Below are 27054 nucleotides of genomic sequence, written 5' to 3'. Positions count from 1 at the left end.
TGTTGTTTCAATTTTTTTTCAATTTTATCTAATAATGCTCAGACCTGCTGTGTACTTCTAATGTCTACATGAGTCCTGCTTCCAAAGTATCTGAGTTCACATACATCTGACTCCTTCCATGAAAGTTGTCTTATTAAAGCCACGTGGGTGGGGATGGGCCCTCTGGCCTTCACTATAGAAGTTGTTGTTCACTTGCTCAGTCGTATCCAGCTCTTTGTGACCCCATGGACTGCAGCACGCCAGGCTTCCCTTCACTAGCTCCCAGAATGTGTTCAAATTCATGCCCATCAAGTCGGTGATGCCATCCAACCATCTCATCCTCTGTCACCCTCTTCTCCTGCCTCAAATCTTTCCCAGCATCAGGGTCTTTTCCAATCAGTTGGCTCTTCGCATCAGGTGGCCAAAGTATTGGAGCTTCAGCTTCAGCATCAGTCCTTCAGTGCATATTCAGGGTTGATTTCCTTGAGGATTGATGAGTTTGATCTCCTTGCAGTCCAAGCAACTCTCAAGAGTCTTCTCTAGCATCACAGTTCAAAAGCATCAATTCTTTGGCTGCAATAATAAAGCCATGTGTCTTTACTGATTACTCTATATCACTTGTAGATTGTGTTTGTACAGTATTTGCCAAAATTAATGTTTCAAGAAGATACAATAATTGCTTGTTCTCTATAAGCTGCCACGATGCGTAGCATAAGTCTTCAGAGATTTGTAGGCTATATCAACATGAGCTGTGTGAGGAAGGCTCTGGGCAAGGAAGTGGCATCGATTATTTAAACCTTTCTCAATAACATAAAACCCCTCAGGTCCTACTATATATTTCCCCACTTTTTTATATCACTCTGGAACATCTTATTGAAGTATAAGGTGCTTGAGGAATCCAGCGCAGCTCCTAGAAAACTGCGCTGCATGTCTCCAGCAACCAGCAGAAGAGCAGAACAGGCCAGCACCCCAGGGTCCCAGGATCCCCCCTCCCCCAGGGGAGGTCCGCACTGCCTGCTAACAGCAAGGATAGGCTCCCCTGCTTTTGTACTTTGGGGAAGTAGAAGCACACAGTATGTACTCTTCTGTGTCTTGTTTCTCTCACTCAACAGTATTCATGTAAAGTTCATCCATATTGTTGGGCATAGTTATAGTGGACGGTTCCTGTGTGATGCTCCACTGTGTTAACATACCACAGCCCACCTGTTCATTGTCCTGACAGCTGCTTAAACATTCCTGACTTTGGTTGATTAGGAAGGCTTCCCAGGTGGCTCTAGTGGTAAACAACTCGCCTGACAATGCAGGAGCCATAAGAGACGCGGGTTCTATCCCTGGGTCCAGAAGATCCCCTGGAGAAGGGGATGGCAACCCACTCCAGTATTCTTGCCTGGAGAATCCTGTGGACAGAGGAGCCTGGTGGGCTACAGTCCATAGAGTCACAAGGAGTTGGACACGACTGAAGCAACTTAGCTGCACGTACACTGTTTAGACATAGAAAACAAACAAATCTATGATTACCAAAGGGGAAAGGTGCAGGGCAGGATTAAACTAAGAGTTTAAGATTAACATATGCACAGTACTATATATAAAATAGATGAATAAAGACCTACTGTATAGAACAAGAAACTACACACAATACTCTGTAATAACCTGTATGGGAAGAGAATCTGAAAATAACTAGATATATGTATAACAGAATTACTTTCCAATACCTAACACAACAGTGTAAATCAACTCTACTTCAGTTTTTTTTTTTTTTTTTTTTTTAAGGGCTAGAGCTGGTTAGATTCACAAGTAGAGAAAACAGCATATTAATAGTGGCTACCAGTGGAGAGGGGAGGGGCAAGATAAGGGTAGGGGATTAAGAGGTACAAACTATTTTGTATAAAATAAATAGGCTACAAGGCTATGTTGTGCAACATGCAAAATACAGCCAATAGTTTATTTTTTTATAATTTTATTTCTTTGTTTACTCCTTTACTTTGGGCTTTGCTGGGTCCTCGTTGCTTTGTGCCAACTTTCTATAGTTTCAGCGAGCAGGGGATACTTCTCTTTGTAGTGCATGGGCTTCTCATTGCCGGTGGCTTCTCTTGTTATAAAACACAGGCTCTAGCCACTCGGGCTTCAGCAGTTGGAGCACACAGTCTCGGTAGTTACAGTTTACAGATTCTAAAGTACAGGCTCAGAAGTCATGGCATATGGCTTAGTTGCTCCATGGAATCTTCCCGGATCAGGGATCTAACCTGTGTCCTCTGCATCGGCAGCCATATTCCTATCCACTGTGCCACCAGGGAACTCCAAGCCAATATTTTATAACTATAAATGAAATATAAACCTTTAAAAATTGTGAATGACTATATTGTATACATGTATATTGTGCACCGACTTCAGTTCAGTTCATTTCGGTTTGGTCACTCAGTCGTGTCCAACTCTTTGAGACCCCATGAACTGCAGCACACCAGGCCTCCCTGTCCATCACCAACTCCCGGAGTTTACCCAAACTCATGTCCATTGAGACTGTGATGCCTTCCAACCATCTGATCCTCTGTCGTCCCCTTCTCCTCCTGCCCTCAATCTTTCCCAGCATCAGGGTCTTTTCCAGGCCGAAGTATTGGAGTTTCAGCTTCAGCATCAGTCCTTCCAATGAACACTCAGGACTGATCTCCTTTAGGATGGACTGGTTGGATCTCTTTGCAGTCCAAGGGACTCTCAAGAGTCTTCTCCAACACCACAGTTCAAAAGCATCAATTCTTCTGCACTCAGCTTTCTTTATGGTCCAATTCTCACATCCATACATGACTACTGGAAAAACCATAGCCTTGACTAGATGGACCTTTGTTGACAAAGTAATGTCTCTGTTTTTTAATATGCTGTCTAGGTTGGTCATAACTTTCCTTCCAAGGAGTAAGCATCTTTTAATTTCATGGCTGCAGTCACCATCTACAGCGATTTTGGAGCCCAAACAAATAAAGTCAGCCACTGTTTCCACTATTTCCCCATCTCTTTGCCATTTACTTCAATAAATAAATAAATAGGAAAATTAATATTAAGGTTAAAAAGAAATAGTGCTGTTTACAACATTATAGTGTACCTCTTTTGATGAACTTATAAGCATATCTGTTAAATATAGAATAGTGTACCTCTTTTGATGAACTTATAAGCATATCTGTTAAATATAGATGTAAGAATGAGTAGCTGTCCTATAGGGTATTTATACTTCAGCTATAATAAATATGACCAAAGTTTTCCAGATTAGTTATATCAATTTTAAGTCTTTTTTTCTGCACACACTTATTCAATGATCATCTCATGGAAAGGAATATTATTAGATTACTGTTTTCTTCATTGTAGGTTTCAAAATCATGAATGAGGGTCAGACAGCAGGATTGTGACCTGTTATATGAATTTGCCACACAAAATAGAATGTTTTGATTTATGACTTAAAAATTTTCCTCTCAGGAGAGTAAACACTTGGTCCCTAGAGATGTTTTCAGACTTATTGCAAAGGAAGAAATTCACCAAAATCTCTGTGGCAAGTAAGTGCAGGCTATCTCTTTGATAGTTCAGAGGGAAGCTTCCAACAGCAGTCACCAAGCAGGCAGCAAGGACCAGAGAGGAATGCTAGGACCAAGAGCCAGGCAACCCGAGATGACGTCTCACCTCTGCCATCCTTGTGTTAACTTCTTGATTTATCTGAGCCTTTATTTTCTTATTTACAAAATAAGGGTCTTAATCCAGACTCCAATTTGTGAGAGTTACATGAAAATACTTTGTATATGTATGGGGTATAATTATGGGAAGTAGACCAAGCTTGTGTTTTACGTCAAAGAGCTATGAACGTGTTCTTAGATGCCAACGTTAAATCCTTGTGTGCTTTACGGTCATATTCCTGAGAATACGTTGCCCCACCTTATTTAACAGTGCCTTCATTGTTAGCGTTAGAAGTACTGTGTGGTTCAACCTCAAGGGATTTCAGTATATCACGAACATGCCCTGGTGGTCAGCAGTTAACCAGCTAGCTTACTAATTAATTTACTAATTGCACTACGGATTTCCTTTCTCTCACAAGTGGTGATGAAGTGTGTGCTCCCAGGAGGCATGGTCACCTCCCATGCCTCCCCCTAACCAGTCCCAAAACTCCTGTGTTAGGCTTTGCCTTGCTTTTGCTTTTGATATGAGTTATTTTGAAAAGCAGTTCTTCAGATGTGATGGAGTATGTATGACAATTAGCCAAAAATGCCAGAGTCTTCTTCAACTCAGGTGTTTTTCGGGGCTGAACATGACAAGGAAAAGATGCTTCATCTGTATGAATTTGCTTATCTCCTCCTCACTGCATTCTCTCCCCTTCTCTCTTTTGTTTTTCTTTCGTATGTCCCCACGTGTGCCGTGTGCAGTGCGTTTGGCGTAGTTACGCAGCCGATGAGAAGTCTGTCTCCGTTGCAACTTGGAAGCCGCACCTGAAGGCCTTGCACACCTGCAGCCCCACCAAGTAGGTGTCAGTGTGACCGTTGGTGCTGTAGCTGAGTCTCCTTAAGTTTGTGAAACAAACCACACACACACAACCACACACATACCCATAACCACACACATATACAACGTGTCGATTCGAGGAGTGGCTTATTCTCTGTTGTTTTTTGAGATTCAAACCTGTTTGGTAACAGCTCAGGTATGAAACTGAATGGATTCAGTATTATTGCTCACCATCCACAGATTGGGCTTAAAGGTGAAAAGAATCTAAACTTTATAAAGACTTATTTTTACTGTTTCATGCTTATTTTCTAACATCTCATTTCATAAAGCAAGCCAGAATTCCTAAGGTAAATGCTGTGGTTCTGGAAAAACAGTAACTGTTAAAACGCCCCCCATCACCTGACCCAACAAAAGGCTGTTTGGGAAGCGTTGTGTCTGCACATTTAAGTCCCTCAAGGTCATTTCTCCTTGAGGGACACCTTACAGGACAGGACAGGTGTTGAGCTTCACCTGCAGAGCAAACAGACATCAGTAGCGAAACGAGAAGTGGGTACAGTGAGGTAAGGGGAGCACTCCAGTACAGTTTGGGATTAGTGTTCAAAATTTAGAGACCTTACCTCCATTCATATATTATCTGCCAAATAGGTCACCTGGCCATGCTTCAGCTCAGGGTAGGGGAGTCGCACCCCGCTGTGCTTGGAAGGGAGGTGTCTGGGAAGATGCTACACAGACTGAGGGCTGCCACAGCACCTTTAATTCCCAAACAATCCCTAGTCCTGGAAGCCTGGGCTCTGGTTCAGCTGACACACTAAACCATAATCACCATCTAATTAAAGAAATCCTCAGTGAAACTAGCAAAGCCGGTAAGCCAGAGACGAGCTCACTGTGAGTCACCCGCTGGACTAGTGGTCAGTCCCTGGATTGTTCCGAGTGCATTTGAGTGCCTGCTGTCCCCTTTCAGAGCCCATTAAAGCCTTAGTCCCAGGGGCCTCGTGAGATTGGAGGCAGCTGATGACTGTGACGGTCCAAGAAAACTCTTCTTACAGAGTGCAGGAGAATCAGCCAGGGAACCCCTCACAGCTGGTTCCCTGGAGCCATTGTCTCCCAGGAGATCTGTGGGACCGTTGTTAACTCATGGGATCTGTTACAATGCTTGCCTGTGCTGCCCTGAGCCTGGGGTTCACATCCATAGGTGATGATGAGAGCTGGCCAAGGTCACCTCTGACCCTACGGGGGAGGTCAGGGTCACACCTGTGCCAACACCTGCGACACAGATGCACTGACCCAGGATGCTGGAGGGGGCGCAGTCTCAGCGGGGATAGAATCCACTTTTCGTTCAGATCTCAGAATTCAGTGAAATTCCCCTTATTCAGCATTAGATTCTTTCAAAGTTTTAAAGGAATATAACTGGTGTGCCATCTGTTCCTTGGGTATATACGAATCAAAAACGGGAATTGTATAGAAAGTGTATGTCTCATCTCCAGGAAGGTTGCTGGGGAATGTGTAAGAGGTAGGCTAGTGGGAAAAAAAGGAAAACAAAACAAAAGAAGGCCCTCGAGTGACAGGAGAGCGTGGGCTATTATTTTATTATGTGTGATTATTTGGCTTCCCACTTCCTGCCATTTTTGGTTTCAAAGCCATCCTGAAACCTGGAAAAGCTATTCAGGAATGAGTCAAATTCTTGCAGTGCACAAACTGTTGTTTTACTCCCATGGCTTCTTTTTTTCTGGTATTTTCCCTGTTTTTAGTGGGAGTGGAGAAATTTGTGCACATACCCTGCCTTCATCCTGCCCTCTGTGGCCACCAGCACCCTCCCTCCCTCTCCTCTCCCTGAGCCCTGGGAGCCTCTGGGTCTCAGCCTTATTTATGAATGACAGGTGTGTGCCCAGGAGGACGACAGCCACCGCAAAGCTCCTCTCCCTTCAGTTCATAGTTTATTGTCCCAAACTGCATGGTTCTTAATCCTTGCTGTTATTGTCGTTTTTTGTTAAACCATTGAAAACATGATGGTTAATTATGGACTCTTTCTCAAGAAAAATATTCAATGCCCCAAAATCAAAATTTTGCCTACAATTTTAATGTATTTACAAACTCCCTGAAGACAAGTTCAGAACCTTTGCTTTAGAAACAATCCTGCTTTAATCAAATGTGTAGCTTTGTGAGGAGGCTAATTTACAATGACTTAGAGGGATACTTTTACATTTTTAACTAACTGGCTTACTGACTGCAGAGTGATGTAGTAAGAAACAGATCAAAACTTCTTCTTCACATTATGAATTTCCTAGAGTGTTTCAGGTTAAGAATCTCTGAAGGGTCAGTTCATTCACTCATTCATGGGTTCATGCAGACATGAGCACAGTCGGGGAGGAAGGGATTTCCCTCCACCTTTCTAGGTCCTTCCAGATGGTCTAAGAAGTAAGTTGACTTGAGACAGATTAACAGGAGAAAATCAAGAGTTTAGCAATACGTTCACATGAGAGGGACCCAGGAGAACTGAGTGACTTGACAGAAGTGCCAAAGCCCTCTCCTTAAACACCACCTTCAGCTGAAGACAAAGGAGGGTGTCGGGTCTGGTTTGGGAGGAAGGCAGCGCACCTGGAGACGGGGAAGCAGCTGCTTGGCAAAGGAGTTGCCTCTGCTGGTTGGACTAGCAGAGAAGGCAGGACTCGGAAAGGACTCTGGTGGAGACAGTCATCTCCAGGCCCTGCCGAGCGTCCCCACCACACCCGGCCCATCACCCTCACAGACCTCTCTGGTGACAGCCCTACTCTGGGGAAACAGGCCCTTTATCTAAATTCTTTTAGGTCATTAAGGGAGAGATAACAAGAAAAACTTCCTAAGACTTCCATTTCTTAAAAAAATTAATCAGCCTGAGGCTCAAAAGGGAGGGGAACATATGTATCCCTATGGCTGATCCTTGCTGATCTATGGCAGAAACCAATACAATATTGTCATTATCCTTCAATTAAAAATAAAGAAAGAAAATCAGCCTGAATTTATCCTCATGCCAGAGACACACTTTGGGGTGCCAGATTTTGGAGGTGCCACATTCTGCTCCCCTACAGCACCTACTGGGTCACAGTGCTGCTCTGGGCACAGGGAATGCAGCAATGGAGGAGGAAAACCAAGAGAATCTCAGACTGAGCTCAGGGAGTCTAAATGCAAGAGATACTGGGAAGAGACAGTAAAAAGAAATAAGCAAAATATTTAATAGAGTAGATGATGCTAAGAGCTAAAGAGAAAAGTAAAGTAGAGGAGGAATTAGGGGGGCATTGGGGGCTATGATTTTAAATAGCTGGTCAAGGGAGAGATTATATTATCAACAGCAGGAGAAGCAACAATGACTTTGTTATCAGTAAAGACCGAAGCCTGAGATCTTGTCCTCCCGGTGAGAGACACCATGGGCTGCCTTGACTGCTCACCGTTATCCCAGGGAGAAGGATGATGGAACAGCTGTGAGGGGGCGGGGGCAGAGATGCTCCTCAGATCTTCCAGACACTCTCCTTTCTGATCCAGTTCATCTGCTGCATGCACTTTTGAGGTCTTAGCAATTGCAAAGTTTTGTTTGAACGACAGAAGGATTTAGGGAAGGAACACTTTTCTTGATTTTCATCTCAAAGAGAGTGAAGGCTGTGCAGAGGGTGAAGCACCAATAACTGTGCTATTTGGGGAAATGAGTCAGATAGTTTATGAAGCTGTGTGGATCATCAATCTCCCCGGGGCCACTTGGCACCTTAGGGAGTTAGAATTTAGAGATTTTCAACTTCAAGGCCTTCCATTCCTTCTTAAGGAAATTGAGACCCACAAGAAAGTGAACCACGTGCCCAAGGACACATAGCTCATTTACAAAGAGTAGGGACCCTACACCATGTTGGGTAGACCCAAATTTGCTAAAACGGTTTATTAGACCACCCAACACTAAGCTAGGTTGGCTATGTGCCTAATTTCCTGCAAGGAATTCACATTAAAAAAAAAAAACAAAAAACAAAAAACAAATCTGCCTCAACAAGTCATTAACATACAAAACCACAGTCACACGTGGACTAAAGCAGATTAAATAGCCCCAGAGTCTGCCTGAACCACAGGGACTCCAGCTTCACTGTAACCAGCACAGCAGTTCTAAGAGTCCCTACTGATGCTGGTTCGATCAGAACCACTTTTTCCTAAACCCTGGATGACTTGGCTGATGAAGACTCTATAGCTTTCGGTCACATGTGGGCAGTATCTCGGGTCTGTGCCACAAAGAACACAAGTTAGAAATTTGGATACATTTATGATGAAGTGTTTTGCTTCTATGGCTCTTGCTCGAAAAGAAAGGATTAATCAAGGTACTTGATTCCCCAGTTTGGTCATTATCAAGTGATGTAAATGTGTTCACCATGTATCATCATTTTTCTTCTGTCTGCACGCACCTGAAGGAAAGAGCAAGGGGAAGCTTCAAGCAGGTTTGTAATTTCTGTTCTGCTATGTGTTTGTTGGTAAATCTGATCCCTCACCTATGTTTTAAATGTGTCTCGTGAGAAAAATCGATCAACAAATGCAAGGTGATTCAAAGTGACCTTTCACAAGATTGCCTGCAAAGGTTGCTGTTGTATTGATTTTTCCCCCCTTGGGAGTGTCTTTCCCTAAGTCACTCAGTGCTTTTTACAATCTGCAGAGCATGGGACATTCTAGGGAAAAAATAATAATTATGGGTTTTGGTTGTTCCTTGCTGCTGGTTTCCCAGAGTCTGACTGAGTATTCAAATCCCATGAAACAGGATAAGATCTACTCCCTTCACCAGGCTCCTTCTTTTAGAGTGAGAAATTGCATGGTTTGGGGCAGGGGATGGGAAGGAACACTGTGTTCAGGAGGTAAGGACAAGCTCTATGCGACGTCTCCAGCTCGTTCAGAACTCAGGAGCCCTAATCCTTTAGTTAGGAAGAAGATAATCCTCCCGGACACGTCACCAAGTGAAGTTCACTGTACGGTCATTCTTCCGTGCCTTAGAAGGAAATGCTTTATCAGATTAAGTAGTAGAAAGCTAGACCCAGAGGGAACAGGAACTGAAAGAGCACATTTTAACCTGGGTTCGCGACTGCCAAGAAGGATCTGGGTTTGAGAACAGAACCCAGAAGGAGAGAGCTGCATGGATCCCAGCCCAGATGGGGTGAGGAGGGACAGAGAAGAACCAGCAAGGAGTCCCAGCCCCTGGGATTCCTTCCCATGAGGGATGCAAGGCTTTTCCGGTCATGACCACCCATCCCAGTAATAAAGAAACACAGGCACCCCCTGCCCGGGGCTGGCCCCTGCGTGGGGAGCCAACAGCAGTCCAGAGATTGTGTCGTTAGCTTTGTGCTGTTATACGAATGACTGTTATATATTTATCATGATGTATTTATTCACTCCTGAAATCAGAATTGCGAGTTCTCTAGAGGTAATGAGTCTCTGGGTCATCCATTTCTGCATTATCTCAATCAACACTTAAAACGATTATAAACAGCCACAAAGAAACCTTCGTTTGTGATGAGAGGTAGATGCGATTGGACATACCCACTTGTCAGGGCAGGGAAGCCCACATGGGTTCTGGCACTGGAGATGCTTCTTTCACGTGGCAGATACAGAGTAAAAGCAGAAGGCAGTGGTGCTCTCCAGGTGGTATTTCCAGAAAGTTTTAGTGGCTCGAAGAGTTGCTCTTCACTTTAGAGGTATTTGTGCTCAAAGAGAAGAACTGAGCTTTAGACACTGGATGAGGTGGGCCGAGCAGCTATGCCCCTCGTGTCCTGCTTTGTGTAGACTCCACACAACCCCACTCTCCTCCCGGGTGGAAATGCTACTCGAGACAAAGTCAAACGAAGTAAATCATAGTCACTGTGTGCCGTTTTGGTCTCTTGGGTGACATTCGAAGTTTTCTTTGTCTTGAGAGCATCGATTTACAGATTATCTCCAAGAGGAGTCTGTCAATTTATAGTCAGTGTGGAAAAAAAAAAAAAAAAGGACCCCATCATCTCCAAAGTCCTCAGGACAGAGACCCTCTTTGGCAGACATGACCTGAAAATCAGGTCACCTGTCTGGGTTTCGTCCTCCGGAGGGGACATTTGTGGTGGTTTTGCTTCAGCACAGCTGTGACTGAGGGGCCACTCCGGACTGACAGCAACACTGCCCTTCTCCAAAGATCACCGAGGCAGAGGGCACAGGCAGGACTCTAGTGGTCAGGCTGCCGTCCCCTGTCCAAACGCGAACCGACCAGACTACGACCAAATGTTCTAAATGCCCTGATGCTCGTGTTATTTTTATACCTAAAACATTATACTGTGTTTACCTAAACATCATATACCATGTTCATATACCTAAAGTGTTAAGATCTATTCTGCATGGTTGGGGCTGAGTCTGTCAAAGATTACCCACCCCCCTTTAGACTTGTACTTGGGGCTTCCCTGGTGGCTCAGCAATAAAGATTCCATCTGCAATGCAGGAGACACAGGAGACGCAGATTTGATCCCTGGATCAGGAAGCTCCCCTGGAGAAGGAAATGGCAACCCACTCCAGTATTCTTGCCCGGACAATCCCCATGGACAGAGAAGCCGGGCAGGCTACAGTCCATAGGGTCACAAGGAGTTGGACACGACTTAGTGACTAAGCAACAAAAAAGCAGACTTCACCTGAGCCACACGGCTGGCTCAGAGACTCACACAGAGACATCTAGCTTCTCCACGGTCTCTGAACATTTGGCAAAAACCACCGTGAACACACCGCATGTTGCTGTGTGGCACACGTCTTACTTCACGCTTCACCGGCACACACTGGGGTGTCCTGTACGCCAGTCCACATATGATGTCACCATATGTGACGCTATGACGGGCAGTGTGCTCTGTAAACACTTCTTGGGTGACATAATAAAATACCCCTGACCTCTAGAACTTGACGTGAAGAGAGAGAAAAGACCAACAAGAGAGGTCAAGAGGAGGAATATAAAAAGAGAGAAAATGAAAAGTTAACAACATTTCAGTCATCTGAAGGAAATAAGAGGCAGTCCCACGTTAATGTGACCTTCACTTCCCCCGCTGTGACCCCCGGGACAGCGACGTGTTCATGGCAGATGCAGACAGGTTGCAGTAACAACAGCAGCACCAGCCCGGGAAGTAACAACTCTTCCCTCCACTGAGCAAGTGTGCACAAAGGAAGTGCATCCTGATGATAATTCTCCCTTAGAAGCAGCAGCTCTGAGTCCAGAATACAGCTGGCGAGTGCTGGACCCAAGTTCAGGCCGGCTGATAACACTGCTTTGGCTATAGCTGTACCACTGTGACTCAGATGAGTGTGGATACACTGCAGCCAACCCTGTTATCCTCCGGAGCCTGGAATCTCCTAAAGGCTTCCTCAAGGGACCTCTTTGTGCATGCTAAGACCTCGGAGGGACCCAGATGTAGGAGAGTCTACCCAGCAGCCAGCACTGCCCCCATCGAGGGGCCAGGACAGTAGATCAGGCCTCTCTCTACACACTCACCTACACCCCTGGGGAACTGGGTCCCCTGCTTCAGGACCTTCTTGTGAGAAGATTTCGTCTTCCTACATGGAGATTAGCTTGTGGTTTCTAAAAACTTGTGCACAGCCTCTCAGGCTAAGGAAAGGCACCCAGTCCCAAGATGGTGACCAATTCAAAAATCTTCTTTAAAAATACAACACATCAGCCTCCAGGAGAGCTTGCTAATCTAGCTTAGCTGAACAAGAGTGACCGTGGTACCAGGTCAGGTGTGAATCACCATCCATCTCAGCCAACCCTTCCCTGTTCCTCTTCTGAAGCCAAAAACACTGCTTCTTGGGCATCGTTCAGTTGTTTACTTTTTCCTTTCCATCTTCCCACTGAAACAGTTTTCATCCCATGTGTGGTGGTAAATGATGTCTACTGATTTTATTCTAATTAATCATCCCCCTGAGTAACTTTTCCCACTCATTTTATAAGCTGGGCAGTTCTCCGTTTGGGTATAAATGGCCACTTTGCAAGGACAGAATGTCCCTGTAAACGCATCCAGCATCCTCACCTTCCTCTCTGCCGCCTCCACCAAGCTGACTAGGCTGTGAGTTAGCTATCACAATGGTACGAGAAAGCTCTTACTTCTTCCTACCTGTTAAGGTTTTATTGCTCCAAAGACAGATCATACATCAGAGGCTTGGGGATTATCCGTAAATCTCCCTGCCTCTGCTAACCCTGTCTGCTTAATCAACACTCAGTGGCTGTATGCCTGCTTTGTAGTTAAACCGCCTTAATGCAGGTCATGAGGCATTAAGAGAGCCCTGCCAGACTTCTTAGTAGACTCTCTGAAGTTGCTTAAAGGGTGCTTGTGAGACAGTTATAAAGATGCGTGTCTTAAAAGTTAAAGCATAAGCAAGACTTGTTACGTTACATCCTGTGCTGTGGGCCACAGGGTGCTTTGCCCGAACTGTTCCTGCACGGTTGCCTTTATTAGATTCTGAGAAGTGTGACTCTCAGGAGAGAACGCGACAGCACTGATGGAAACACCGTGCTCTTCTATTTCTTCTGCATTTATTTTCCATTATTTATATGTCTTTCTTTTGTGTGCAGTGAATGATCTGCATGGGCTATTAAACTAAACTCAGGGAAACAACTTCTTTTTTTGGCACAGCCAACTTGTGTCCTTATCGGCAAAAGGTTAGGTTGCTGCAAAAAAATTTTTTTTCAAAATAGTCTCTCCTTCTGTTCACATTTATTGATCCAAGGAAAGGATTTAGTCTTTGAAAAGCACATTGTAAGAGTTAATATAAGAAAAATGATCTTTTTCTTACAAACTAGCAACATAGAATATTTCCTTCTATCTTTCAGAACATGTTCTATCTGACAATTGGTTCCTTATATTTATACCTTCAGTTCAGTTCACTTTAGTTCAGTCACTCAGTCATGTCTGACTCTTTGCAACCCCATGAATTGCAGCACGCCAGGCCTCCCTGTCCATCACCAACTCCCGGAGTTCACTCAAACTCGTGTCTATTGAGTTGGTGATGCCATCCAGCCATCTCATCCTCTTTCGCCCCCTTCTCCTCCTGCCCGCAATCCCTCCCAGCATCAGAGTCTTTTCCAATGAGTCAACTCTTCACATGAGGTGGCCAAAGTACTGGAGTTTCAGCTTTAGCATCATTCCTTCTAAAGAACACCCAGGGCTGATCTCCTTTAGAATGGACTGGTTGGATCTCCTTGCAGTCCAAGGGACTCTCAAGAGTCTTCTCCAACACCACAGTTCAAAAGCATCAATTCTTCTGAGCTCAGCTTTCTTCACAGTGCAACTCTTACATCCGTACATGACCACAGGAAAAACCATAGCCTTGACTAGACAGACCTTTGTTTGCAAAGTAATGTCTCTGCTTTTGAATATGCTGTCTAGGTTGGTCATAACTTTCCTTCCAAGGAGTAAGCGTCTTTTAATTTCATGGCTGCAGTCACCATCTGCAGTGATTTTGGAGCCCAGAAAAATAAAGTCTGCCACTGTTTCCACTGTTTCCCCATCTATTTGCCATGAAGTGATGGGACCAGATGCCATGATCTTAGTTTTCTGAATGTTGAGCTTTAAGACAACTTTTTCACTCTCCTCTTTCACTTTCATCAAGAGGCTTTTGAGTTCCTCTTCACTTTCTGCCATAAGGGTGGTGTCATCTGCATATCTGAGGTTATTGATATTTCTCCCAGCAATCTTGATTCCAGCTTGTGCTTCTTCCAGCCCAGCATTTCTCATGATGTAGTCTGCATATAAGTTAAATAAGCAGGGTGACAATATACAGCCTTGATATACTCCTTTTCCTGTTTGGAACCAGTCTGTTGTTCCATGTCCAGTTCTAACTGTTGCTTCCTGACCTGCGTATAGGTTTCTCAAGAGGCAGGTCAGGTGGTCTGGTATTCCCATCTCTTTCAGAATTTTCCACAGTTTATTGTGAGCCACACAGTCAAAGGCTTTGGCATAGTCAAGAAAGCAGAAATAGATGTTATTCTGGAACTCGCTTGCTTTTTCGATGATCCAGCTTCAGGTTTCATGCAAATCAAGAACTTTTTTATTTCAAGGTGGATTGTTTAACCAGCTGAGCTATCAGGGAAGGCCCTATTTCAAAGCAATTAATGTTGTCTACTTCATTGATTCCTATAAAGATTTTAATAGTTCCAGAATATTTTATTCTTCAATCATTTATACCATGTTGCACTGTTACTTATTACAAGGGTTTCTATACCCTAAAATATTTATATTCTTATTTTTGTATGCAGCAGATGCTAAGACATAGACTACCATCATTTGGAAAGCCTGCTTCAAATCTAATTGTTTCTACTTAACCATTAAGAACATGGCATCCATTTTGAGCAGCACAATTAATTTAGTTTGTCCTTGGTGTTTAAATAGTCCATGTACTTGCATATGAATAATGAGGAAGCCAAATGGCTTTGCTTTTCAAGACCACAAGCCCCTGAGCCCTTTCCCAGTTGCGACGCCTAGTAACGACCTGCTGTTTCCCCCTCACTCCTAGTCAGGTCTGTAGTCATAAGCAGAAGCTCTTCAGAATACACACCTCATGGAAGCCGAGGTACCAGCATCCCGGCTGCTGACATGAGATCTGAGAATGCCAACTAACCTCAGGTGCATGACCAGGTCACCCGGCCCTCTACTGAGCCCTGCTCAGACTCACTCTTCTGAGGACTCCTGAATGAGGTTTCCAGCCCGCTTGTATTCCTTCCGCTGCCTGCTGCCTGCTTGGGTCCCCTGCGCCCTGGGGACGAACAGGCAGATCCAAGTGGCCCCTCCTGGCGGTGGACAATGCTGAGCTGTGCACGCACCGAGTTGTCCTGGCTCCACTGCGCTGCCGAATTGTGCAAGGGGCGAGAATTTGCAGGAGGCTTATCCTGTGAAGGGCTGAAGCCTTTATTAAGCGTAACAATAACTACAGCATTCTGAGTCCAGGATGATTACCATGGGGATGCTGTGATGCCACCCAATCCCTGGTAGGGATCCCCCAGGGGCCGACTGCACACTGGTCATTTGAGGAACATGAGCATCTGGTGACAAGAACCCCTGCAGGGCAGACATGCCTTCTGCCCTAAGACAGTCCGTGGCCGGGGACCAAGGGCTGCACACCGTCAATGACCACAGTCACCTTTTGGTTACTTTCTCCAAAGAGAGGCCTCCTTGTTTCTTGGGGATAGTCTTTAGCAACCTTCCTAAAAAACCACTGTCTCATAAACCTTTCTCAAAAATCACATTCATAGATATCGCAAAAAAGCCGAAAAATAATGAAAACGTACTGGACTAGGGAAGAGTATTTTTTTAATCAATGTGTGTTTTCAATAGCAGTCACCTAACCCATTTAATAGTAAGCTCATCAAGGTGCTCTGCTGATTTGCAAAGGGGAAATGAACTACAAAAATTAATAAAAGTAAACTTTTTGTAGGAAAACACAAGAACAGATCTTTGGCTTGGAAAAGAAAATATTGCTTGGCTAAAAAGTTCTGGGTTAAGATATTATTCTTAACAGTCATACTATGTCAGAAGACATATTATGTCAGAAGAAAGAGTGAAAACATAACATCTTTTTTTTTCTAATTTAGTGTTTAATGTGTTGAGTTCACTTCAAAATAATTCTAACATTAGAATATTTTAACTTTAGATGTGGCAAATATTCACATACTTTAGAAGGACAAAAGGGGAAAAGGTACCCAGAACTCATTTATATCAACTCTCATGCCTTAAGTAGTACTGAGATTCAGAAAATAATATTATTTCCATTTCCCGTTAATTCTTAAAGACAGTATTAAATGTTTTATAGGGACAATTTTTAAATATTTTATAAGAGTATTTTTCAAATGTTTTTGTTATTGTAAATAACAGCGGTAGATTTAATGCTGATACCTATTTTAGATTTTTTAAACATTTTTAGCAACTGAAATTTTTTAAAAACTAAATTTCATATTAAATGGTTTTATAATGGTTTTATCAGTTTCCTATTCATTCAGTTGGCAAAGGAAAGAGAGATATCTTGAAAGTTTGAGAAATAATTTGCTATTAACTGAACCCAACCTTCTATAGTAATTAGCATCTGTTAGTTCCAGAAAAGGTAATGGATTAAAGTATAATGAGACCACTTGTAACGGCAGCTCTGTCGATAAGCCATTCATTAATCTAAATAGAGGTGCATAGGTGCGTTCCTAAACCAGATCCTTATACATTTAAATAACGAAACAGACGGCTGAAACTTAAAAGAGGCTTGTAGTTTCTACTATTAAGAAAAAAAAAAAAAAGCTTGAAAAGAGTGGGCATTTTGAGCACCATCCCTTTGAGGATTTGTTTAAATATTGTGAACTTTGGATGACATGGAGAATGTAGCCTGGGCATAAGAAGATGCAGTTTTATACTTTATTGTCATTGAATGAATCCATCATTTAATCACACGTTTGTCAAGTGCAGAGAAAGCCCTGCCTGTGTTAATGAGCCCTGAACCGCCTGCCCTGCCTGCCGTCTGCATGCGCCCCAGCAATCCTGCCTGTGTCTGCCCTTCCGCACAGAGCTGTCAGCTGCATGGCCAGCATGTGTGAGATGACCAGGACCTGCTGACCACTGTAATCCATTGCCCGAAGTGTTTTCACATAAACACACAGAAAACACGGTGTCTTCCTAGAACATCGTTTGTTAAGCAGCTAGGCATGGAAAAATCAATGTTACTGTGCTTGTTAGCTACAAGACATAGATCCGCTAAACACATTTGCTGTTGGCAAGCTGCTGCTGGGGACAGTGGACAAGGCGGAAAGCGCAAAAGAAAGTGTTCCACGTGGTCTCAGAGAATCCCTGTCCATAAGAATTCTGTCTCTATGTCCCACAAAGGCTGCATCTGGACAGTGGGCCTCAGATTCATCCAGTCCACTACTTCAGGCCTGAGAGCCCTGGGCCTCTCGCTCCATAAGGGAATCACTTTTTTTTTCCATAAAAATATAAATGCACTCTATTTTTTTTTTTTTTTTAATTTTTGGAGTAGGGTTGATTTAAAACATTTGTTAGTTTCTGCTGCACAGGAAAGCTAATCAGTTATATATGTATCAACTCTTTTTTAGATTCTTTTCCCATATAGACCATTAGAGAGTGTTGAGTAGAGTTCCCTGTGCTATATAGCAGGTCCTTATCAGTTATCTGTTTTACATATAGTAGTGTGTATATGTCGTTCCCCAATATCGCATCTATTCTTCTCCCCACAGCCTCACTTTGTAATTAATAACACAGTACTTTATAAATGAACAAGAACACAGAACTTTGTACAGTTCACCTGATCCCCATAAGAGTCCCTCAGCTACTTTGCTGTTTTTATCTTCGAGTTAGAAGAGAGGCCTCCAAACCCAGGTCTCTGATTCCAGCCTGCCCTCCCAGCACCTCATACCCCACTCACACTCAGGAAGGCCTGGAGGCTGCCTTGTTAGCACTTCCTTTATCAACCAACCACAGTTCAGGCCAAGCTGGCGTCTGAGAACTGAATGTGAACAAATATAATTCACCAGGAGCTGCCACAGCAAATCAATAACCTGTTTAATAGCAAGAGTCTGTGTTGGTGAACACAACATCTCATTCTGTTAATCCGTCATCTGGTTCATTATAAACTGAAGCTGTTCTACCTCGTGTGGTTTTTGTCTAGCAAGAATAAATGTGGTGTTAAGTGCTGTACATCTAATGCTGTCTGCAGTACTGCCAGCTGCTCTGAGACTGCATGGATCTGGAAGTCATAATCTTGCCTGGAATATAAAATGCATGCAGACTATGTATGCATGTGTGTCATCTCTGTTTTCCTGTAGAAATATTTTAGAAATTACAGAGATATGCTCCCCCCCCCAAAAAAAAAAAAAAAAAAAACTTTTTTTTAAGTTTCAAAAGTTGAGGTTAAAGCTAAAATCGGTCTCTAAGGCGAACACCAAACCAGTTCTGGGGTCTTTCCAGTGTCATGGTGCGCAAACCGCTGTGCTAGGTCTGGGGCCTTTGTTGAATCCAGGAAGGGTGTGCAAAACCGTGGGATGAGATGGACTGGAGATGAATGCAGAGAGATTAAAGACAGCTCAAATTTTCAATAAGGGGAAATGTATCGCTGTGGCCCTACTTGCTAGAAACATTTCGTGTGATGCAGTATGTGATCGATCCGTCGGTCGTGTGTACAGTTGCATCAGCTCATTGACGCAGGTGGGTGGGCCGCACTGCCTGAAATGCACTAACGCCGCCCCTGTCGCCCGCAGCCAGAAGCTCAGCTTCAAGGAGCGCGTGCGCATGGCCAGCCCTCGGGGCCAGAGCGTCAAGAGCAGGCAGGCGTCGCTGGGCGACAGGCGGTCCCCCAGCACGGACATCACGGCTGAGGGCAGCCCCACCAAAGTGCAGAAGAGCTGGAGCTTCAACGACCGCACGCGCTTCCGGCCCTCCCTGCGCCTGAAGAGCTCGCAGCCCAAGCCGGTGGTGGACGGTGAGTTACCCCTGTCTCTCCATAACCACATATTACACGAAGGCAAGGACCAAGTGGCAGATTCTGCCTGGTGCCACTTGGGGAGAGGGCAGGAAGCAACCCAGAAAAAGAACCGTGTGTTTGTTGCTTGTTTTCCTGGAAGTTTATTGTCTGCCTTGGGCAAGTGTACAGAAGTTGACCTTTGCAGGCAAGTTTGGCAGCTGGATCTACATTGCAAGGAAGTCAGAGACAGTGGTATTCATTCTTCTCTGGTATCTACAGCATAGCGTTACTTCTCAGGTAGATCGGGGTCACGTCAACAGGACCGCGCTGCTGATGCACAGAGTGTATCCAACCTGCAAACTCACCAAGATGGCCAGGGGCTCAGGACACCTGAGACGCAGGAAGAAGGGCCAGAGTCTTTCTGGACCCAGTGGAGGTGCTGGTCCTTTTCTACTGAGCACTGTTGTTCCCTACATCAGGGGCCAACTGCTCATCCTCCTTAGAGAGAGTCTTGTTGAAAGTTCTTATCTAATGATAACTGGAATTCTAGTTCTTCTCCCAAAAGGAATTAACCTATTTTATTTACTATATTAAGTGGCAGAAGCTTCCTTTGCCAACACATTTTACTGAGTGCCATACAATTGCCACGTTCATGAAATAAAACCTTCTTTTTCATTTTGGCTTTCCTTTTAAGAATGCCCCCTGGGATCTCTTATCCTGGGCAAAGGACCAAAATCAAATAGCATCTTCCATTAATGCATAAAAGCTTGCAAAGGCCATCAGCCCCTGTGCTCACCCCCCAGGCAGAACCTGAATTTTCCCAGGCCCTGAGAGCCCGTGGGATAAAATTAACAACCTGGGTCATGATCACAGTGACCTCAGGTTCCCTCGGTCCCAGGCCCCTCCCAGCCCATTCAGAGCTCCTGGGGCCGCCCTCCCTCCACTCTCAGGGATCCCCCAGAGTCCCCTCCACACACCTCCCACTCTGCACACCTTTGGACACCCTCCAAATAGTGCCAGAGGCTGATCCAATGTGGCCCCTCCTGATGGAGCTTGCAGCTCCCTTCTGTGCTGCACACTTGACCCATCTTCCACCTGCCCAGGCTCCCCACCACCTGCCACTGTGCTGAGATGGGAAGGGCTCTCTGCCCAGCACTGTGCCTGCATGCTAAGTCACTTCAGTCACGTGCAACATTTTGTGACCACCGCCCCCCCACCCCAGGCTCCTCTGTCCATGGGATTCTCCAGGCAAGAATGCTGGAGGAGGTTGCCATGCCCTCCTCCAGGGGATCTTTCCGACTGTACACCCCACACCAAGCCCCCAAGTACCCAGAGTCACTGGCAGCACAGCTTTTCAGCATCCTCTGGTTTCCACACTCTCCTCCCTAGGAATTTGGCTGAAAGCCCATGAACAGCTGAGTCGAGAGTTACCAGTAACAAGGCTTATGGAGCACTCAAAATAGACTTGCTGAATATAAATGGACACACATTTCTGGAAGGCAAGTTGGCAAAAGACACCAAAGCCTTTACATCTGCCTGAGCTTGGACACCTCCTACCCTGCAATTCCATTTCTAATTCCATTTCTAGCAATTCCATATCCTAGAAGTGAAGTAGCATACATACAATATAATGAAGTAACAGACATTAGAAAAGATGCTATAAGTCTAAAATTATTGAAATAGAAAAAGGATCACAAAAAATAAATTATTCCATTTTGGCTGTGTGTGTGTGTGTGTGTGTGTGTGTGTGTGTGTAAATTCATGTGTTTATAGTAAAAGTTCTGGAGAGATTTGCAACAGTGAATGAACAGTTATCTCCAAGGGGTGACATCATAGTTGTATCATGTTTGTTCATGTGTATTATTTTGTTCATCTGTATTATCTATTATTTCTAAAATGAGCACGTATAGCTTTTGTGATAAGAAAGCAGAAGAGGATTTTCTATTAAAAAATCGGGTCCTCCTTTCAGACGCTGCCTCTTTCCTTCCCCACGGTGGGATATTGTTTGTACTCCCGTTGGTCCTGTCCCCACATTGGTCCAGCGGGTGGCACCAAACCCTTCTCCTTAGCCCAAATTCCCCCTTACCTTGGTGCTGGCACAACCCTTCACTGTGTGTGGACATGAATTGTCTAATAAGGTTTGACAGCTCCTACTACAAATAGACCCCTTCATGGATCACAGCCTTGTCACGGCAAAGGGCTTCTATAAGTCAAAGTATGAGTCTTGCCATGCAGGGCCACTCAAGACAGATGGGTCATAGTGAAGAGTTCTGACAAAATATGGTCCAGTGAAGGAGGGAATGGAACACCACTCCAGTATTCTTACCGTGAGAACCCCTAAACAGTATGAAAAGGCAAAAAAAAGATATGACACCTGAAGATGAGGGCCCCAAGTTAGAAGGTATCTAATATGCTACTCAAGAAGAGCAGAGGGCAGTTGCTAATAGCTCCAGAGAGAATGCAGTGGCTGAGCCGAAGCAGAAACGACACTCAGGTGTGGATGTGTCTGGTGCTGAAAGTAAAGTCTGATGCTGTAAAGAACAGTATTTTATAGGAACCTGGAATGTTAGGTCCATGAATCAAGGTAAATTGGAAGTGGTCAAATAGGAGATGTCAAGCGTGAACGTCGACATCTTAGGAAGCAGTGAACTAAAATGCACAGGAGTGGGCAAATTTAATTCAGATGATCATTGTGTCTGCTACTGTGGGCAAGAACCCTTTGAAAGATATAAAGCACCCTTGTAGTCAACAAAAGATTCTGAAATGCAGTACTTGAGTTCAATCTCAAAAATGGCAGAACGGTCTCAGGTCATTTCCAAGGCAACCACTCAACATCACAGTAATCCAAGTCTGTGCCCCAACCAGTAATGCTGAAGAAGTTGAGTGGCCAGTCTATGAAGACCTACAAGGCTTTCCAGAACTAACACCAGAAAAAGATCTCCTTTTCATCACAGGGGACTGAAATGCAAAAGTAGGAAGTCAAGAGATACCTGGAGTAACAGGCAAGTTTGGCCTTGGAGTACAAAATGAAGCAGGGCAAAGGCTAACAAAGTTTTGTTAAGAGAACACACTGTTCATAACAAACACCCTTTTCCAACAGCACAAGAGACAGCTTTACACATCAGTTCAGTTCAGTCACTCAGTCATGTCCAACTCTTCTCGACCCCATGGACTGCAACACCAACTCCATCACCAACTCCCAGAGCTTGCTCAAACTCATATCCATCAAGTTGGTGAAGCCATCCAACCATCTCATCCTCTGTCGTCCCCTTCTCCTCCCACCTTCAATCTTTCCCAGCATCAGGGTCTTTTCCAATGAGTCAGTTCTTTGCAACAGGTGGCCAAAGTATTGGAATTTCAGCTTCAACATCAGTCCTTCCAATGAACACCCAGGACTGATTTCCTTTAGGTTGGACTTGTTGGATCTCCTTGCAGTCCAAGGGACTTTCAAGAGTCTTCTCCAACACCACAGTTCAAAAGCATCAATTCTTTGGTGCTCAGCTTTCCTCACAGTCCAACTCTCACATCCATACATGACTACTGGAAAAACCATAGCTTTGACTAGATGGACCTTGTTGGCAAAGTAATATCTCTGCTTTTTAATATGCTATCTAGGTTGGTGATAGCTTTCCTTCCAAGAAGCAAGCATCTTTTAATTTCATGGCTGCAATCACTATCTGCAGTGATTTTGGAGCCCCAAAATATGAAGTCTATCATTGTTTCCATTGTTTCCCCATCTATTTGACATGAAGTGATGAGACCAGATGCCATGATCTTAGTTCTTTGAATGCTGAGTTTTAGGCCAACTTTTTCACTCCATTCTTTCACTTTCATTAAGAGGCTCTTTAGTTCTTCTTCATTTTCCGCCCTAATGGTGGTGTCATCTGCGTCTCTGAGGTAATTGATATTTCTCACAGCAATCTTGATTCCAGCTTGTGCTTCATCCAGACCAGCATTTTGCATGATGTCACACATGGATATCACCAAATAGTCAATAAAGAAATGAGACTGATTGTATTCTTTGCAGCCAAAGATGGAAAAACTCTATACAGTCAGCAAAACAACTCCTGGAGCTGACTGTGACTTAGAGCTCCTTATTGCAAAATTCAGAATTAAATGGAAGAAAACCATTATTCTATTCAGATATAACCTCAGTCTTATCACTTATGATTATACAGTGAAGTTGATGAATAGATTCAAGGAATTAGATCTGGTAGACAGAGTGTCTGAAGAACTATGGACAGAGGTTCCTAACATTGTATAGGAGGCAATGACCAAAACCATCTCAAAGAGAAAGAAATGCAAGAAGGCAAAATGGCTGTCTGAGGAGGCTTTACAAATATCTGAGAAGAGAAGAGAAGTGAAAAGCAAGGGAGAAAGGGAAAGATATACCCAACTGAATTCCAGAGAATATTCAAGGAGAGATAAGAAGGCTTCCTTAAATGAACAATGCAAAGAAGTAGAGGAAAACAATAGAATGAGAAAGACCAGAGATCTCTTCAAGAAAACTGGAGATATCAGAGGAACATTTCATGCAAGGACGAGCATGATAAGGACTGAAACAGCAAGTACCTAACAGAATCACGACCCAGATAATCACGATGGTGGGATCACTCACCTAGAGCCAGACATCCTGGAATGTGAAGTCCAGTGGGCCTTAGAAAGCATCCCTATGAACAAAGCTAGTGGAGGTGATGGAATTCCAGTTGACCTATTTCAAATCCTGAAAGATGATGCTGTGAAAGTGCTGCACTCAATATGCCAGCAAATTTGGAAAACTCAGCAGTGGCCACAGGACTGGAAAAGGTCAGTTTTCATTCCAATCCCAAAGAAAGGCAATGCCAAAGAATGCTCAAACTACTGCACAATTGTACTCATCTCACTTTCTAGTAAAGTAATGCTCAAAATTCTCCAAGCCAGGCTTCAGCAATATGTGAACCGTGAATTTCCTGATGTTCAAGCTGGTTTTAGAAAAGGCAGAGGAACCAGAGATCAAATTGCCAACATCCGCTGGATCATCGAAAAAGCAAGAGAGTTCCAGAAAAACATCTATTTCTGCTTTATTGACTATGCCAAAGCCTTTGACTGTGTGGATCACAATAAACTGTGGAAAATTCTAAAAGAGATGGGAATATCAGAGCACCTGACCAGCCTCTTGAGAAGCCTATATGCAGGTCAGGAAGCAACAGTTAGAACTGGACATGGAACAACAGACTGGTTCCAAATAGGAAAGGAGTATGTCAAGGCTGTATATTGTCACCCTGCTTATTTAACTTCTGTGCAGAGTATATCATGAGAAATGCTGGGCTGGAAGAAGCACAAGCTGGAATCAAGATTGCTGGGAGAAATATCAATAACCTCAGATACGCAGATGACACCACCCTTATGGCAGAAAGCAAAGAGGAACTAAAAAGCCTCTTGATGAAAGTGAAAGGGGAGAGTGAAAAAGTTGTCTTAAAGCTCAACATTCAGAAAACGAAGATCATGGCATCCAGTCCCATCTCTTCATGGGAAATAGATGGGGAAACAGTAGAAACAGTGTCAGACTTTATTTTTGGGGGCTCCAAAATCACTACAGATGGTGATTGCAGCCATGAAATTAGAAGACATTTACTCCTTGGAAGGAAAGTTATGACCAACCTAGGTAGCATATTCAAAAGCAGAGACATTACTTTGCCAACAAAGGTCCGTCTAGTCAAGGCTATGGTTTTTCCAGTAGTCATGTATGGATGTGAGAGTTGGACTGTGAAGAAAGCTGAGCGCCGAAGAACTGATGCTTTTGAACTGTGGTGTTGGAGAAGACTCTTGAGAGTCGCTTGGACTGCAAGGAGATCCAACCAGTCCATTCTGAAAGAGATCAGCCCTGGGTGTTCTTTGGAAGGAATGATGCTAAAGCTGAAACTCCAGTACTTTGGCCACCTCATGTGAAGAGTTGACTCATTGGAAAAGACTCTGATGCTGGGAGGGATTGGAGGCAGGAGGAAAAGGGGACGATAGAGAATGAGATGGCTGGATGGCATCACCGACTCGATGGACGTGAGTTTGAGTAAACTCTGTGAGTTGGTGATGGACAGGGAGGCCTGACGTGCTGCAATTCATGGGGTCGCAAAGAGTCAGACATGACTGAGCGACTGAACTGAACTGAACTGAACAGAAGCAGAAGAGATTAAGAAGAGGTGGCAACAATACACAGAAGAACTATACACAAAGGGTCTTAATGACCCAGATAACCATGGTAGTGTGGTCTCTCACCTAGAGCTGGACATCCTGGACAGTGAATGGGGCCTTAGGAAATATTACTATGAGCAAAGTTACTGGAGCTGATGGAATTTCAGCTGAGCTATTTAAAATCCTAAAAAATAATGCTGTTAAAGTGCTGCACTCAATATGTCAGCAAATTTGGAAAACTCAGCAGTGAGCATAGGACTGGAAAAGGAATTTTCATTCCCGTCCCAAAGAAGGGCAATGCCAAAGTATGTTCACACTAGCATACAATTGCACTCATTTTGCATGCTAGTAAGATTATGCTCAAAAATCCTTCAAGCTAGGTTTCAACAGTACATAAACCAAAAACTTCCTAATGTACAAGGTGGATTTAGAAAAGGCAGAGGAATCAGAGATCAAATAGCCAACATTCATTGGTCATAGAGAAAGCAAGGGAATTTCAGAAAAATATCTGCTTTTCCTTCATTGACTATGCTAAAGCCTTTGACTGTGTGGATCACAACAAACTGTGGAAAATTCTTCAAGAGATGGGAATACCAGACCACTTTACCTGTCTGCTGAGAAGCATGTATATGGGTCCAGAAGCAACAGTTAGAACCAGACATGGAAAAACTGACTGGTTCAAAATTGGGAAAGGAGTATGACAAGGCTGTATATTGTCACCCTACTTATTTAACTTCTATGCAGAGCACATCATACAAAATGCTGGACTGGATGAATCATAGGCTGGAATCAAGATTGCCAGGAGAAATATCAACAACCTCAGATATGCAGATGACACCACCCTTATGGCAGAAAGTGAAGAGGAACTAAGGAGCCTTCTGATAAGAGTGAAAGCAGAGAGTGAAAAAGCTGGCTTAACTCAACATTCAAAAAACTAGGATCATGGCATCCAGTTCTATCACTTCATGGCAAATAGAAGGCGAAAAGTGGAAGCAGTGACAGACTATATTTTTCTGGATTCCAAAATCACTTCAGATGGTGACTTTAGCCAAGAAATTAAAAGATACTTGCTCCTTGGAAGGAAAACTATGAGAAACATAGACAGCATATTAAAAAGCAAAGACATTACTTTGCCAACAAAGGTCCATCTAGTCAAAGCTATGGTTTTTCCAGTAGGCATGTATGGATGGGAAAGTTGGGCCATATAGAAGGCTGAGTGCCCAAGAATTGATGCTTTTGAACTGTGGTGCTAGAGAGGACTCTTGAGAGTCCCTTGGACTGCAAGGAGGTCAAATCAATCAATTCTAAAGGAAATCAACACTAAATATTCATTGGAAGGACTGATGCTGAAGCTACAACTCTACTACTTTGGCCACCTGATGCAGAGTCAACTCACAGGAAAAGATTCTGATTCTGGAAAGGATTGAAGGCAAAAGGAGGAGCGGGCAGCTCCCGCCCTAGGTTCCTACGTGGTGGAAACATATCTAATGCCCCAGGGAGTCCACACCCTTCCTACATGTCTTCAGAAACCATGCGCCTCCATGCTGTGAAGTCCTTACAGTTGGTTGAACACATCTAAATATAAATGTCATAGAATCCAGATGGAAAATGAATTCTCCTTGCATGTTTGGCCAGAGGGAAAGCATTTTTCAAAGATTCCTGGAGTCAGCTCTGTCCATCACACTATTTCAAGTTACTGCAAAAATGCCTCAGGGGTCAGACTGAAACAGAAGTCCTTCTCTTTCCAGATCACAAATTGGAAAGCTCTCCCACCATCCACTTTCTGCATCATTTTGTAAAAATGCATGTCTGTTTGCTTAGAGAAGAATTGCTTTTCCCTGGCTGATGCCTGACTGAATTTGTCCTGAGTTCCCCAAGTAACCAGAGGCCGACTGCTGTCATATTGAAGTAGTTTTGCTGGCCACCTGCCCACAAGAGGCTGTGATCCCCGACTCCTTATTGTACCCAGTAGCCCAGAACCATGACCTCTGACTCACC

At 44.0% G+C, this 27054-nt stretch overlaps 1 protein-coding gene across 3 annotated transcripts in view; it reads left to right on the top strand.

Annotated features, from left to right (window-relative positions):
• Positions 1–27054, top strand: part of KCNQ5 (potassium voltage-gated channel subfamily Q member 5) — a 609119-nt gene that overhangs the window by 508973 nt on the left and 73092 nt on the right. Inside the window, exons 8-10 of one of the 3 annotated variants that reach the window (XM_025295039.3) lie at positions 4374–4468; positions 14953–15009; positions 18686–18906. In XM_025295039.3, coding sequence (XP_025150824.3) covers positions 4374–4468; positions 14953–15009; positions 18686–18906 — 373 coding nt within the window. Of the gene's footprint in view, positions 1–4373; positions 4469–8867; positions 8895–14952; positions 15010–18685; positions 18907–27054 lie in introns of all 3 variants that reach the window. The other 2 variants (XM_025295040.3, XM_025295041.3) reach the window with 2 other exon arrangements.

Source organism: Bubalus bubalis, chromosome 10 (assembly GCF_019923935.1).
Source record: "Bubalus bubalis isolate 160015118507 breed Murrah chromosome 10, NDDB_SH_1, whole genome shotgun sequence".
Classification (NCBI taxonomy): Eukaryota; Metazoa; Chordata; class Mammalia; order Artiodactyla; family Bovidae; genus Bubalus; species Bubalus bubalis.
The sequence above is the reverse complement of the archived record's forward strand: the minus strand, read 5'-3'. Positions and strand labels throughout refer to the sequence as shown.